General features: G+C 41.4%; 1 protein-coding gene and 1 long non-coding RNA gene across 5 annotated transcripts in view; one reads left to right on the top strand and one right to left on the bottom strand.

Annotated features, from left to right (window-relative positions):
• LOC130269090 (uncharacterized) overlaps positions 1 to 15660 on the bottom strand; it is a 34871-nt gene that overhangs the window by 16245 nt on the left and 2966 nt on the right. The gene's annotated exons all lie outside the window — the stretch shown is intronic.
• Positions 9817 to 15660, top strand: part of CELF5 (CUGBP Elav-like family member 5) — a 114190-nt gene continuing 108346 nt past the window's right edge. Inside the window, exon 1 of one of the 4 annotated variants that reach the window (XM_056518070.1) lies at positions 9817 to 10239. In XM_056518070.1, the coding sequence (XP_056374045.1) occupies positions 9972 to 10239 (268 nt within the window). In that variant the 5' untranslated portion in view covers positions 9817 to 9971. The remainder of the gene's footprint in view (positions 10240 to 15660) is intronic. The other 3 variants (XM_056518069.1, XM_056518067.1, XM_056518068.1) reach the window with 3 other exon arrangements.

Genomic DNA, 15660 nt, shown 5'->3' on the forward strand with positions numbered 1-15660 from the left:
CAGGCCTCTGGTATTTTTAAAAATCCCACACAGGCCTACCTGGGAAAGGTGCATTGTGGCCGGGGCACTGGCTGCCAAGTCCCTTCTCTAGTGTGGGACCATTCGGGGAGCGCTGGTGCCACCCAGTGGCAACTTTAGGGTATTGCATGCTCTCATCTACCCTACCTCTTCCACACAAGCCTACTCAAGAAAGGTTCACTCTGGCTTGGGTACATTGGCCGCCTTGTCCCCCTGCAGAGAACCAGATTTTTACAAGTCCCTCTGGGGGTCTCACCGGGGACCTCCCAGACAAGTGTACCCAGGAAGGGTGCACTCCGGCTGCCTAGTCCCCCCTCTCTGGAAGAGTGACCATTTGAAGTGTGATGACTTTGGGGGTACTGCATGTATTCCATCTTACCTACCTCTGCCCAGGAAAGGTGGACCCAGGCCTGGTTACTTGGGCTGCCTGGTCTCCCAGCAGAGAACCAGGCCACCTGGATTTTTAAAAGTCCATATGGAGGTCTCACTGGGGACCTTCTGCACAGGCCTACCCAGGAAAAGTGCACTCTGGCCCGGGTACATGGGCTGCCTTGTCCCCGGCAGAGAACCAGGCCTCTGGGATTTTTACAAGTTCCTCTGGTGGTCTTAAGTGGGACCTCCTAGACAAGTGTACCCAGGAAGGGTGGACTCTTGCCCAGGCACTGGGGCTTCCCAGTCCCCCTCTCTGGAAGTGGGTCTATTCTAAGTGTTGGCACCGTCTGGTGGTGACTTTGGGGTACTGCATGCTTTCAGTCTATCCTACCGCTTCCACACCGGTCTTCCTGGGGAAGGTAGACAAAGGCCCCGGGGCACAATTACAGAGAGAGGTCACCGGGACCTTCTGCACAGCCCTACTCAGAGAAGGTCCACCCTAATAAAAACATCATGAAAACACCCTATTTTTCCCATAAAAAAAACATTGCATGACATTTAAAAATAGTATCTGTCATTGGTGTCTGCAAGTACATAAAAAAAAGTATCTTTACTTGTACTCCATGTTAAAAGAAATGGTATTGGGACATCTCTAATAACTAGATTTATTTAGCATGACTATTTATCTCACAAGTATAGAATTTGAAATCTAGAAAAAATTTTAAACTGCTGCATGTATCAACAAAAATTACTACTATTAAAAAGTACAATATGTCACGAAAAAAAACAACTCAGAATCGCTTTGCTCCGTAAAAGCATTCCTGAGGTATTACCATATAAAAAGACACATGTCAGATTTGAAAAAATGGGCTGGATCATAAAGGCCAAAACTAGCAGGGTCATAAAGGCATTAAAATAAATTCAACAATACATACCAGCTAATACCCCATCTGAGTCATCTAATACCTTTGCATCATTAGGTGCCTTGATTAAAACTAGTTTTCTCTACTTTAAAACTGTTTTAACTCACATTCCTTTTTAATTAGCAGTAAATTCTAGTTTGTACGAATGCGTTCAGTAAATATTCTAGTTTGTACAAATGCGTTCAATAAATATTCTACTTTGTATGAAAGCATTCAGTAATAACTGGTGTTTCTATAAAGGCGATCAGTAAAAACTGGTTTTAACTGGGAAAAAGCAGTCAATTCTAGTTTTCACAAAGGCGTTTAGTCAAATCTAGTTTTCACTGGGGAAAAGCAGTTTATTCTAGGTTTCACAAAGGCATTCAGTCAAAACTAGTTTTTACTAGGGAAAATCAGTTTTAAACAAAAACTAGTTTTAACTGTAACATAGAGAGAAGCAAATTAAAGGTCATTTGGAGGTTAAAGGGGTTCTCCGGTGGAAAACTATATATATATTTTTTTTTTAAATCAACTGGTGCCAGAAAGTTAAACAGATTTGTAAATTACTTCTATTTAAAAATCTTAATCCTTCCAGTACTTATTAGCTGCTGAATACTACAGAGGAAATTATTTTCTTTTTGGAACACAGTGCTCTCTGCTGACATCCCGAGCACAGTGCTCTCTGCTGACATTTCTGTCCATTTTAGGAACTGTCCATAGCAGCATATGTTTGCTAAGGGGATTTATTCAGGTCTGCAGATTTTATGCTGCAGATTTCAATGTATACTAAATGACTGAACACAGCTTCAAATCCTGCAAATCAAATCTGTGCAGAATATTGTGTGTGAATACACCCTAAGGGTAGGGTCACTTGTGCTATATTTTGCTGCTGCATATTTTCCTATGCATTGAAGTCAATGGGTAGCAAAATCAGCTGCAGAAAATATGCAGCAAAATATTACACAAGTTACCCTACCCTTAAAGGGTACCTCTCATCAAACAAACTTTTGATATATTTTAGATAAATGAATGTTGAATAACTTTCCAATAGCATGTTAATGAAAAATATGCTTCTTTCTATTGTATTTTTCCCGATCAGTCCTGTCAGCAAGCATTTCTGACTCATGCTGGAGTCCTAAACACTCAGAACTGCCAGCCTGCTTTGTTCACAGCCAAACAGGCTGTGAACAAAGCAGGCTGGCAGCTCTGAGTGTTCTCCTTTGTGAACAAAGTAGACTGGCAGCTCGTAGTGTTTAGGACTCCAGCATGAGTCTGAAATGCTTGCTGCCAGGACTGGTAGGGATATACACAAAAATCCCCCATAGGGTACCCAGGGTATTTAATTCACAAATTCCAATTCCCTTCAGGGTCGGAGACCCATCCGGGACTAAGACCCCCAACTAGGGTCACCCTTTTAAAACTTCACTTTTATTTATTATATTAAAATTAAACCAAATTATAGTGCAAAAATTATACAAAAAGAAGTGTGTTTTAAAAGCACAATATATAGGATTGGATTGGTCCAATAATGGTTCCACTAATTTAATTTTCACTCAGGCTTCTATGTTAGGGACTCTTTATTCCATTTTTCTGGGTCCTAAGACTCCAATTTTAACGGTCCACATAACATATACCTAGCTTTCTGTATTTTATCTACCAATTCCTAATATTGCTAGTTAAAATGAGTTACTCCCTAGCATCCCCCCGACGTTTCGCTGGAGAGACCCAGCTTTATCAAGGTATAGGACACTAATGACTGGTAGGGAGACCCCTAGTGGTCATTTCTTCAAAGTGGAAAATTAAATAGAAAGAAGCATATTTTTTAATAACATGCAATTGTAAAGTTATTCTGCATACATTAATCTATAATATATCAAAAGTTTTTTTTGATGAGAGGTACCCTTTAAAGTCTAATCTGAACACTACAGAGGCAAGAATAAGTAAATCTATTGCAAAAAAAAACTCCTGTATTTGAAGGACTTAACCTATAGAGGCTGTATTTTAGACCAGACTATTAAAGTAGAACATACATTTGCTGTGCTGTGAGTGGCAGGGCTTTACAGCTTGTGATTAAAGGGGTTATTGAGGGAATAAAACTTATCTCCTATCCACATTTCTCTAGTTCGTGGTCCATCTCCTACCTCGGAGCACTCTGGCCCCCACTTTCCGAAATGTACTGGTCTTAGGAGTAATGGCCCGCTGCATCAATCATCGGCTGAGGCTAAACATCACTGCGGTTAGTAGTACTAACTAAGGCATACAAATTATTGGGCAATGCGAGTACCTTATGTTACTGATAACTGGCACCCTAAAAGACTTCGAGAAATATATATATATACACAGTATCCCAACTGAAAAATAAGGTGCTTAAAACTTAACATTTAATAGTAATAAATATATATATAAAATACACCCTCACAGTAATAGTGGAGACCAAGAACGAAAAAAGGTGAAAAAATGAAACTCAGTATAAAATTCCAGTCCACCTAGGACCATAAGTACCACTGCATCGTTTGCTAGGCAGTACCTTTCTAGTATTAGTCATACGCATACTAAATCAAAGACCAACACAAGTATGATGGGATTGGCATACCCATCCAAAATTGTGTTAGCACCCAAGTGGGGTTCACACTGTTACACACACGTAGGATTAGATACTATTTACACGGAGACCCCTGTCCCGACGCATTTCTGCAGGCACTCATATAATCATAAAGACTGGTGCCTACTTCTTCAGGGGAATAAAAGGGAGCTATCTCTAGCCCATGTTAGAATGTCCTTAAGTACAAGTAACAGAATAACAGCATAGACTCTAGCAATGTATGCATATTATAGGTCAGAGGACCCCGGAATCTTTAAATAATAAAAGTAGGGAGATCAATAGACCCCTTTTAGCTACCAAGCGTTACCATACCCATCCCGGAAGGTCAAAAGTGTTCCCGTCTGGTCTCTCAATATATAGGAACAAGAACGCCGGGGGTGTCAAAGTGCAGACGCTATGGTAAGTAGTCTATTCGCAAGACGCCGCAGTGGCAGCGTTCTCCTTCCTGTGCCGGTTAGTAGTACTACAAAGACCAGTTTGTCTCGGAAAGGTGGGGGCCGTGCTACAAGGTAGCAGACTGGCCCCGTTCTAGAGATCGTTGGGGGTTCCAGCTGTCAGACCTCTGTAATTTCCCTGCACAACAATACTCCTCATTACGAGTTGTGCAGGCAGATACAACACAGCCCCATTCACTCGAGGTTTGACCCCACCTAACATATTGTTATGCTGAATACAAGTGATATGCTATAACATTATAAGGTGGTACTAGCCCTTTAAGGCAAGCTTATTATACTTATCCACCAGGAGGCAGTATGACACCACCTTACATTTGTTAGTATTCACAGTGATTTGTGTTAATTATAGACATCTATTGATTTTTTTTTCCTCCTTCGAGATGGTGCAAAATATTTTCAGATTTTGTCTTTCAGTTTGACAGTTTTATTGCTAAAATGTGTCTAACGTTACTTCATGTTGAGTTAATAAATTAAAAGTATCTGATCTTCAAATAATCATTGTACATTGGCAAGATCTCACCAGAAATCCATCACGTTATCTGACATACTACTTCCTCTCTAGTGTCACCCCTGTGCTTCCCAAGATCAATAACATTTGCTGCTTAAACATGCCTACATCCATAATGAGTAGTAGCTTACTGTACATTTGGGAGGTAAATCCACTATCATTCATGACAACTCTTCTCCAACTCATGCTTTTGCCTTGCCTAGCATTGCGGTAGAGCCCTGGCGGGACTGTTTTCTTAATCCGGCTCCCACTGGATTTTAGACCATTACTGCCCGCCCCCGCAAGGTGTGCTTTCCTCTCCCTCTTGGTACTGCAACATGTGTGTCCCCCCCGCTCCCGCAAACATTTTATCTCAGCTTTTATAGGTCGTACCCCCTTGAGCCATTTTATCACTTCCTTGTGCCATTTCATCAGCCCTCTATGGCATTTCAGAGGTTTATGGGACCCGCTATATGTTCTGTGACCACCCGCAACAACCTCATTACTGCCCACATCCACAAGGTTTTTTTTATTGGATCCAGTGGGACCGGTGGGATCCCAATCCAGATTCAGGGCTCATTGCGGTCTATTTCAATATCTTTAGACTTGAAAAGGGGGAGTGTGATCCCATAAACAGTATTAGAGGCTCACAATAGGTTCTTCTACTGCAGGACATCTAAGGGAAAAGCTCCTTCCATTCTATAGAGGCATGCCAATAGAGCTCATCCACCAATTTTAATCTGATCTTCTGACACTAATGTTAGAACATTTGGTTGACTGTATGTTCTCTTTCTAAGGACCAAATCACTAAAGGTTAACTCCCCTTTAGCCACTGGGCATTCAGTAGCACTTATTCACATAGCTATACAACACCAGCAAAAATTATTAGAATTTTTTTTTTTTTTTGCTGCTGCTGATTTTGATGTAATTTTCCATGTGTCTTTAATCTCCCATTGATTTTATTGTGAGTTTCCAATCAGAATTGCTCTGAAAAGTGACATTTCTTTTTTCAGCACTGTTTATTAATAAGAAATTTTTTAGAAAAGAGACAGAAAAAAAGTGTTTGTTTTTTACAGATATGAAGGCTTCTTTTTGCCTTGAAGAAACACCACAAAAATGCATTTATTTTGTCCTTCGTGATGGTTTTTGTAGTGTTTTTTTTTCTACCCTATACAGGTGAAACTTGAAAAATTAGAATATCGTGCAAAGTTCATTTATTTCAGTAATGCAACTTAAAAGGTGAAACTAATATATGAGAGAGACTCATTATATGCAAAGCAAGATAGTTCAAGCCGTGATTTGTCATAATTGTGATGATTATGGTTCGAGATGAGCGAACTTACAGTAAATTCGCTTCGTCACGAACTTCTCGGCTCGGCAGTTGATGACTCTTCCTGCATAAATTAGTTCAGCTTTCAGGTGCTCCGGTGGGATGGAAAAGGTGGATACAGTCCTAGGAGACTCTTTCCTAGGAATGTATCCACCTTTTCCAGCCCACCGGAGCACCTGAAGGCTGAACTAATTTACGCAGGAAAAGCCATCAACTGCCGAGCCAAGAAGTTCGTGACGAATCGAATTTACTGTAAGTTCGCTCATCTCTAATTATGGTTACAGCTCATGAAAACCCCCAATCCCCAATATATTATGATTTGGGGAGCCATGTCATCTGCTGGTGTTGGTCACTGTGCTTCATTAAGTCCAGGGTCAACGCATTCGTCTACCAGGAGATTTTGGAGCACTTCATGCTTCCTTCCACAGACGAGTTGCTTTAGTTAAATAAATGAACTTTTGCATGATATTCTAATTTTTGGAGTTTCACCTGTAGTATGTGTTAGGCTAGGTTCATGTTGCATCTTGCCTCTCTGTCACAGGTATCCATAGTCTAAAGAGGAGAAAAAGGAGAGATAATCAGTATAAAAGTGAAATAAGACAGCAGCTCACCAGATGTGGTTGTGTAGCATCATACACAACAATGATAAGCGCATCAAGAGGTAATGTATCCGTAGCCCTCCAGCTAGGCAAGGTATTCAAGCGGTCTGGCTTCAAGGAGAACGCCGGCTCCACGTGGTGCAGGATACAAAAGGAATGGAGATCAGATAAAATCGAGCTAATTTATTTCCCAAGATGCAACGCGTTTCGCTGCAGGAAAGCAGCTTCATCAGGCATCTGCCTGATGAAGCTGCTTTCCTGCAGCGAAACGTGTTGCATCTTGGGAAATAAATTATCTCGATTTTATCTGATCTCCATTTCTTTTGTATCCTGCTCCACGTGGAGCCGGCGTTCTCCTTGAAGCCAGACCGATATAATACAGTTATCCATAGCCATCCTGTTCTTGGGATCTTTTCAGGCTGTATATGCTATTTAAAGCCAGGACAATGCACCAAATCACGCTTTTGAGGTCACTAAAAATAGTGTATACAACCCAATCCGAATCACTAGATGCTTTCTCCGCTTTCCACCACAGTATACTGTACATCGGCATCTTGTTCTCTGCAGGGTGCCCATGGAGTGGCAAAATGCAACACGAGCCTTGCCTTAGTACATGCTTACAAGGATTCTTTAATCATGTGATGCAAGGATTTTTATTTTAGAATGTAAGGGGAAAAAGCCACAAAAAAATGCACATGCACATTTTTTTTTTTTTTATGAGAGGAAAAACACCACAAACTAGGTGAAAAAAAACAAGATCTAGAACACTCAGCGTTTTGGAAAAAACTGAGTGACCCAAAGAACTTCACTTGCCAGAGACAGACAAAAAAAAATATTGAGGGAGATTCATCAAAACCTGCGCAGAGGAAAAGTTGACCAGTTGCCCATAGCAACCAATCAGATCGCTTCTTTAATTTTTAAAAGGGCCTCTCAAAAATAAAAGAAGTGACCTGATTGGTTGCTCTGTGCAGCTGGTCAACTTTTACTTTACACAGGTTATGATCAATCTCCCCCATAGTGTTTTACAGATTTCCCTATTGACTCCCAGCTAACATACTAGATGCAGCGTGGTTTTTCTTTTCCCTGGCGATTGTCTTACAAGGGGGTTCACCCAGCTTTTCCATTTATGCAGTCACATACCAACAAAGACATTATTGATGCCTGGATCCTTTAATAGAGAGACATCACAAATGTTAGCTTGTTTGAACTGACTTGCTACGGGTTTGGGATGGCAGAATTCATCTATATATTCCCAGCCGCCACAATTTAAAATGCAAAAATATTTAAAAATATTGTAATTGATTACTATTGCCAAAACCTACAATTTTGCAACATTACTGGACACATTGGGGGAGATTTATCAAAACCTGTCCAGAGGAAAAGTAGAGCAGTTGCCCATAGCAACCAATCAGATCGCTTCTTTCATTTTGTACAGGACTTGTTAAAAATGAAAGAAGCGATCTGATTGGTTGCTATGGGCAACTGGGAAACTTTTCCTCTGGACAGGTTTTGATAAATCTCCCCCAATGTCACTGCTTTCCCTCCCCTGTGATGCTGGCATGTGGCTCCGACATACGATCATTTCAACATATGATTGTCTCTCAGAGGCCATCGCATGTTGAAGGCAGCATCAACATACGATGCTTTTGTATGTCAGGGCCATCGCATAAACGGCTATCCGGCAGCACAGACTGCTTCAGCTGCCACCGGATAGCTGTTTATGGTGCCCCGTGTGGTCCGCTGACGATCACTTACCTGTTCTCGGGGCTCCGGCGCGTCCTCTTCGGGATCCCTGCATCGTCGGCGCTCTCCATCGTCGTCATCATGTCGCTGCGCGCGCCGTCCCATCATCCAATAGGAGCGGCGTGCGTAGCGACGTGATGGCGGCGACGGAGAGCGAGGATGCCGGGGAAGTAGAGGCCTTGCCGGAGCGTCGGGGACACCCCGGGGACGCATCGACAGCGATGGACGGCGACATCCAGGGCAGCGGTGACGATCGGGAGCGGTGGGGACACGTGAGTATAACCTCCAATACCAGTGGTCTTCAACCTGCGGACCTCCAGATGTTGCAAAACTACAACTCCCAGCATGCCCGGACAGCCGGTGGAATAAAATGGCGTGGGGGGATGAAATGGTACAGGGGGTGATTAAACAGCATGGGAAGAGTCTACTGTTATATTGCTTTTTATCGTGTTTTGTTGGTATTTACACTCTGGAGTGGGTAAAGTACAGTATTCGGTCATTTGGAAAGATTTTTGAGCCTTTTTTTCTCCCTATATCTCAATAGATGACATTTTTCCCCCCAGTGAGTTTGCGCTATTGGGAGATGCTTCTGTATTGGGAGCAGTAGATTACTGTGGTGTTTGAATACTTTTTTCTTTTCATCTATTTGTATATTTCTTACTTTTTAATTCTCTGGTTCTCTGGTTTAGGGTACGGTCACACGTGCAGATTTTTGCCGCAGATTTGCTGTAGCAGGTTATACTACGCATTGGAGTCAATGGGCAGCAAAAAATCTGCAGCAAAAAATCTGCACGTGTGAACGTACCCTAAACCAGAGAACCAGAGAATTATAAAGTAAGAAATGTACAAATAGATGAAAAGAAAAAGGATTCAAACACCACAGTAATCTACCCTCAAAGTGAATTATTCGCTTATTCTGACATTGGTTTGGGACATATTATCACTTATATTAAGCACTTTATAGTGGCATCTTCTTCCAACCCTTCATTTTTTTACTTTATTTAGGAACAGCTGGAGGGATAGAAAAATACATGTATAGGTATAGCTGGAAGATTTGTTTTCATCAGTACTCCCACCTATTTGTCCCATTCTGTTATGGGTAACTTGAGTTGGTTCAAAATGGTTGGATTAAGCATTTTAATTGTAAAGCCTTTTTTTCTTTGTGTCATTGCTATTGGTGTGTATTTGGACATTAGGTTGCCGGGGGATATTACCTACAACTTTCTGTTTCTTCTCTCTGCCATGCCATCTATAAAGGGCATGTTGTTATTGTGCCTGAACATTGGGCACACCAGCCGGTCATGGAGAGCAGGAGATGGAATTGTGTTCAGCACAGCTGCCGCCAGGAGGCGCTCTTACGTTCCGTCTGCTGGAATCATTGCTATTCAGCTTTTCACTCACACCCCAGTTTCCAGCTGAGAGCTCTGCCTGTGTGACTGATCCAGCCTACCGAGGGGCTGGAGATGGCCAGACTGACGGAGAGAGAGGCGAGGAGGCAGCAGCAGCAGCAGCATCCCCCGCAGCAGCAGCAGCCCCGAGCCTGCCCCATGAGCGGCCCCGAGCCCCCTGCTCAGCAGTCAGACAGTATGAAGGACCTGGACGCCATCAAATTGTTTGTGGGGCAAATCCCTCGCAACCTGGAGGAGAAGGACCTGAAGCCTCTCTTCGAGCAGTTTGGCAAGATCTATGAGCTGACAGTGCTGAAGGACCGATACACAGGCATGCACAAAGGTGAGGACTGCCCCTACCCCTCACACACCTGCTGCCCCTCATGCATCCACACTCCTGGGGTATTCTACATCTAGGGGTATTTATACCGTGTTATACATCTAGGGGTATTTATATCTTATTATACATGGAGGGGTATTTATGTCTTATTATATATACATCTAGGGGTATTTATACCGTGTTATACATCTAGGGGTATTTATACCGTGTTATACATCTAGGGGTATTTATATCTTATTATACATGGAGGGGTATTTATGTCTTATTATATATACATCTAGGGGTATTTATACCGTGTTATACATCTAGGGGTATTTATATCTTATTATACATGGAGGGGTATTTATGTCTTATATATACATCTAGGGGTATTTATACCGTGTTATACATCTAGGGGTATTTATATCTTATTATACATGGAGGGGTATTTATGTCTTATTATATATACATCTAGGGGTATTTATACCGTGTTATACATCTAGGGGTATTTATACCGTGTTATACATCTAGGGGTATTTATATCTTATTATACATGGAGGGGTATTTATGTCTTATTATATTTACATCTAGGGGTATTTATACCGTGTTATACATCTAGGGGTATTTATATCTTATTATACATGGAGGGGTATTTATGTCTTATTATATATACATCTAGGGGTATTTATATCTTATTATACACGAAGGGGTATTTATATCTTATTATACATGGAGGGGTATTTATACCGTGTTATACATCTAGGGGTATTTATACCGTGTTATACATCTAGGGGTATTTATATCTTATTATACATGGAGGGGTATTTATGTCTTATTATATATACATCTAGGGGTATTTATATCTTATTATACACGAAGGGGTATTTATATCTTATTATACATCTAGGGGTATTTATACCGTGTTATACATCGAGGGGTATTTATACCGTGTTATACATCTAGGGGTATTTATATCTTATTATACATGGAGGGGTATTTATGTCTTATTATATATACATCTAGGGGTATTTATATCTTATTATACACGAAGGGGTATTTATATCTTATTATACATCTAGGGGTATTTATACCGTGTTATACATCGAGGGGTATTTATACCGTGTTATACATCTAGGGGTATATATATCTTATTATACACGGAAGGGTATTTATATCTTATTATACATCTAGGGGTATTTATATCTTATTATACATGGAGGGGTATTTATATCGTATTATACATCTAGGGGTATTTATATCTTATTATACATGGAGGAGTATTTAAATCTTATACATGGAGGGGTATTTATATCTTATTATACATGGAGGGGTATTTATATCTTATTATACATCTAGGGGTATTTATACTCTATTATACATCTAGGGGTATTTATATATTATTATACATCTAGGGGTATTTATACCCTATTATACATCTAGGGGTATTTATATCTTATTATACATCCAGGGGTATTTATCTTATTATACATCCAGGGGTATTTATATCTTATTATACATCCAGGGGCATTTATATCTTATTATACAGCAGGGGGTATGTATACCTTGTTATGAATCTAGGGGTATTTATACCTTATTATACATCCAGGGGTAGTTATACTTTATTATACATCCTGGGGTATTTATTCCTTATAATAAATTCAGTATTTTTTAATACCTTATTATACATGCAGGGGTTTTTATATCTTATATTAAATCCAGCTGTATTTATACCTTTTAATAAAACCAGGGGCATTTATACCTTATAACATTCATGGGTGTTAATACCTTATAATACATCCAGGGGCATTTATACCCTATAATAAATCTAGGAGCCATTATACCCTATAATAAAGCTAGGGGCATTTATACCTTATAATACATCCAGGGGTATTTATACCTTTTAATATATTCATGGGTATTTATACCATAAATCACATCCAGGGGTATTTATATTTAGAACATTTAGGGGTATTTATACCTTTTAATCATTCATGGGTAATGTTAGAAGAGGATGCTGATGGCCAGATGTGTGCAAGAGTGTGTGACTACCCAATAAAGGTTCACCCACACAGCAGGGTGTTGTATTCTGGTGTGAAAAGGAAAATATGGTACTCACATGCCCCTGGATATTTACCAGGTAACAAGATATAAATATCCCTGGATGTATCACTGGGTATGAATGCCCCTTTATGTATAACAGGGTATGATACAATGCATTCATTGGTTTTTATACCTTATAACATTCAGGGGTATTTATACCCTCCTCTACATCCACGGACAGTTATACTTTTTAAAACATTCATGGTCATTGATACCTTTTTAATACATCCAGGAGCATTAATACCTTATAATAAATTCACGGGTATTTATACCCTGCACAACATCAGGGGCATTTATACTCTGTTCTACAACCAGGAGTATTCACACCCTGTTCTACATGCAGGATAGTTCATGCCCTGCTCTATATTTAGGGACATTCATACCCTGATCTATGTGCAGGGGCCTTTACCTGCTCTACATGCAGGGGCATTCATACTCTGCTCTATGAGCAGGGGCATTCATACTGTGCTTTACAACAAAGGGCATTAATACCTTATTATACATGCACTGGCATTTATACCTTTATAGTACACCCTGAGCTGTTCATACAAGGTAGAATATCCAGTGGCATTCATACCATGTAATACATCAAGGGGCATTTATACCTTATGAAAAATTCAGGTTATTCATACCCTGTTATAAAACCAGGGAATGTATACCCTTTTCTACATCCGGGAGCATTTACACCTGATGATACATCCAGGGGCAGTCATACCCTGTTATGTATCATACCCTGTTATATTTCCAGGAGCATTCATACCTTGTTATGTATGATACCCTGTTATACACCCAGGGGCATTCATACCCTGTTATGTATCATACCCTATTATACTTTCAGGAGCATTCATACCTTGTTATGTATGATACCCTGTTATACACCCAGGGGCATTCATACCCTGTTATGTATCATACCCTATTAAACTTTCAGGAGCATTCATACCTTGTTATGTATCATACCCTGTTATACACCCAGGGGCATTCATTCGCTGTTATGTATCATACCCTGTTATACATCCAGAGGCATTCATACCCTGTTATGTATCATACCCTGTTATACATCCAGGGGCATTCATACCCTGTTATACATCCAGAGGCATTCATACCCTGTTATGTATCATACCCTGTTATACATCCAGGGGCATTCATACCCCGTTATGTATCATACCCTGTTATACATCCAGGGGCATTCATACCCTGTTATGTATCATACCCGGTTATACTTCCAGGGGTATTTATACCTTGTTATGTATCATACCCTGTTATACATCCAGGGGCATTCATACCCTGTTATGTATCATACCCTGTTATACATCCAGGGGCATTCATACCCTGTTATGTATCATACCCTGTTATACATCCAGGGGCATTCATACCCTGTTATGTATCATACCCTGTTATACATCCAGGGGCATTCATACGCTGTTATGTATCATATACCCTGTTATACATCCAGAGGGGCATTCATTCCCTGTTATGTATCATACCCTGTTATACATCCAGGGGCATTCATACCCTGTTATATATCATATCCTGTTATACTTCCAGGGGCATTCATACCCTGTTATGTATCATATCTTGTTATACTTCCAGGGGCATTCATATTAGGGATCGACCGATACCGATAATCGGTGGAGGTCAAGGCCGATAATTTATACCGATATTTCGGTATAAGTTATCGGCCATTTCTCCCCCCGCGACACCGCTGCAGATCATTGATTTAAAGCGGGCGCTTTAAATCAATGAACTGCAGTGGCTTTTGCGGTGCCATAGACCGCTGCCGCCACCCGCTTCTCTCCCCCTGCCTGTCCGAGGGTCCTGAGTCCTACCACCGCCGCACCGCTCCCCCACCGCCGCACCGTTCCCCCCACCGCCGCACCGCTCCGCACCCCCTACCGCCCCACCGCACCGCGCCGCCCCGGCCCCATTGCCTCCCCCATCCCCGGTTTTATAATTACCTGTTCCTGGGGCCCGGGGTCCACTCTACATCTGGCTCCGATGGCGTCCTCCTGAGCTGTCACTGTGCGCACTGACGGTGACGTCACGTCAGTCGTCATTGTGCACAGCGTAGCGCAGGACGCAGCAGGAGTCAGAAGTAGCGTGGACCCCGGGAACAGGTAATTATAAAACCGGGGATGGGGGAGGCAATGGGGCCAGGGCAGTGGGGGGTGTGGCGGATCAGGGGGGGGGGGGGTTCGCAGTGCGGGGGGCGGGGCATTATCGGCAAGGTAATTGCTGATACCGATAATGCCCAAAATCGTGATTATCGGCCAAACCGATAATTGGTCGATCCCTAATTCATATCTTGTTATGTATCATACCCTGTTATATATCCAGGGGCATTCATACCTTGTTATGTATCACATACCCTGTACATCCAGGGGCATTCATACCCTGTTTTGTATCATACCCTGTTATATATCCAGGGGCATTCATACCTTGTTATGTATCACATACCCTGTACATCCAGGGGCATTCATACCCTGTTTTGTATCATACCCTGTTATATATCCAGGGGCATTCTTACCTTGTTATGTATCACATACCCTGTACATCCAGGGGCATTCATACCCTGTTTTGTATCATACCCTGTTATATATCCAGGGGCATTCATACCTTGTTATGTATCACATACCCTGTACATCCAGGGGCATTCATACCCTGTTTTGTATCATACCCTGTTATATATCCAGGGGCATTCTTACCTTGTTATGCATCACATACCCTGTACATCCAGGGGCATTCATACCCTGTTTTGTATCATACCCTGTTATATATCCAGGGGCATTCATACCTTGTTATGTATCACATACCCTGTACATCCAGGGGCATTCATACCCTGTTTTGTATCATACCCTGTTATATATCCAGGGGCATTCTTACCTTGTTATGTATCACATACCCTGTACATCCAGGGGCATTCATACCCTGTTTTGTATCATATCCTGTTATATATCCAGGGGCATTCTTACCTTGTTATGTATCACATACCCTGTACATCCAGGGGCATTCATACCCTGTTTTGTATCATATCCTGTTATATATCCAGGGGCATTCATACCCTGTTTTGTATCATATCCTGTTATATATCCAGGGGCATTCATACCTTGTTATGTATCACATACCCTGTACATCCAGGGGCATTCATACCCTGTTTTGTATCATATCCTGTTATATATCCAGGGGCATTCATACCCTGTTTTGTATCATACCCTGTTATACATCCAGGGGTATTTATATGCTGTTACCTGGTAAATATCCAGGGGCATACACACATTACATGTCCCATCTTTGCCTCTTCATCCCAGAATACTACATTCTGCTGTGTGGGTGAACATTTATTAGATA

The sequence above is a fragment of the Hyla sarda genome, chromosome 1 (assembly GCF_029499605.1).
Source record: "Hyla sarda isolate aHylSar1 chromosome 1, aHylSar1.hap1, whole genome shotgun sequence".
Taxonomy (NCBI): Eukaryota; Metazoa; Chordata; class Amphibia; order Anura; family Hylidae; genus Hyla; species Hyla sarda.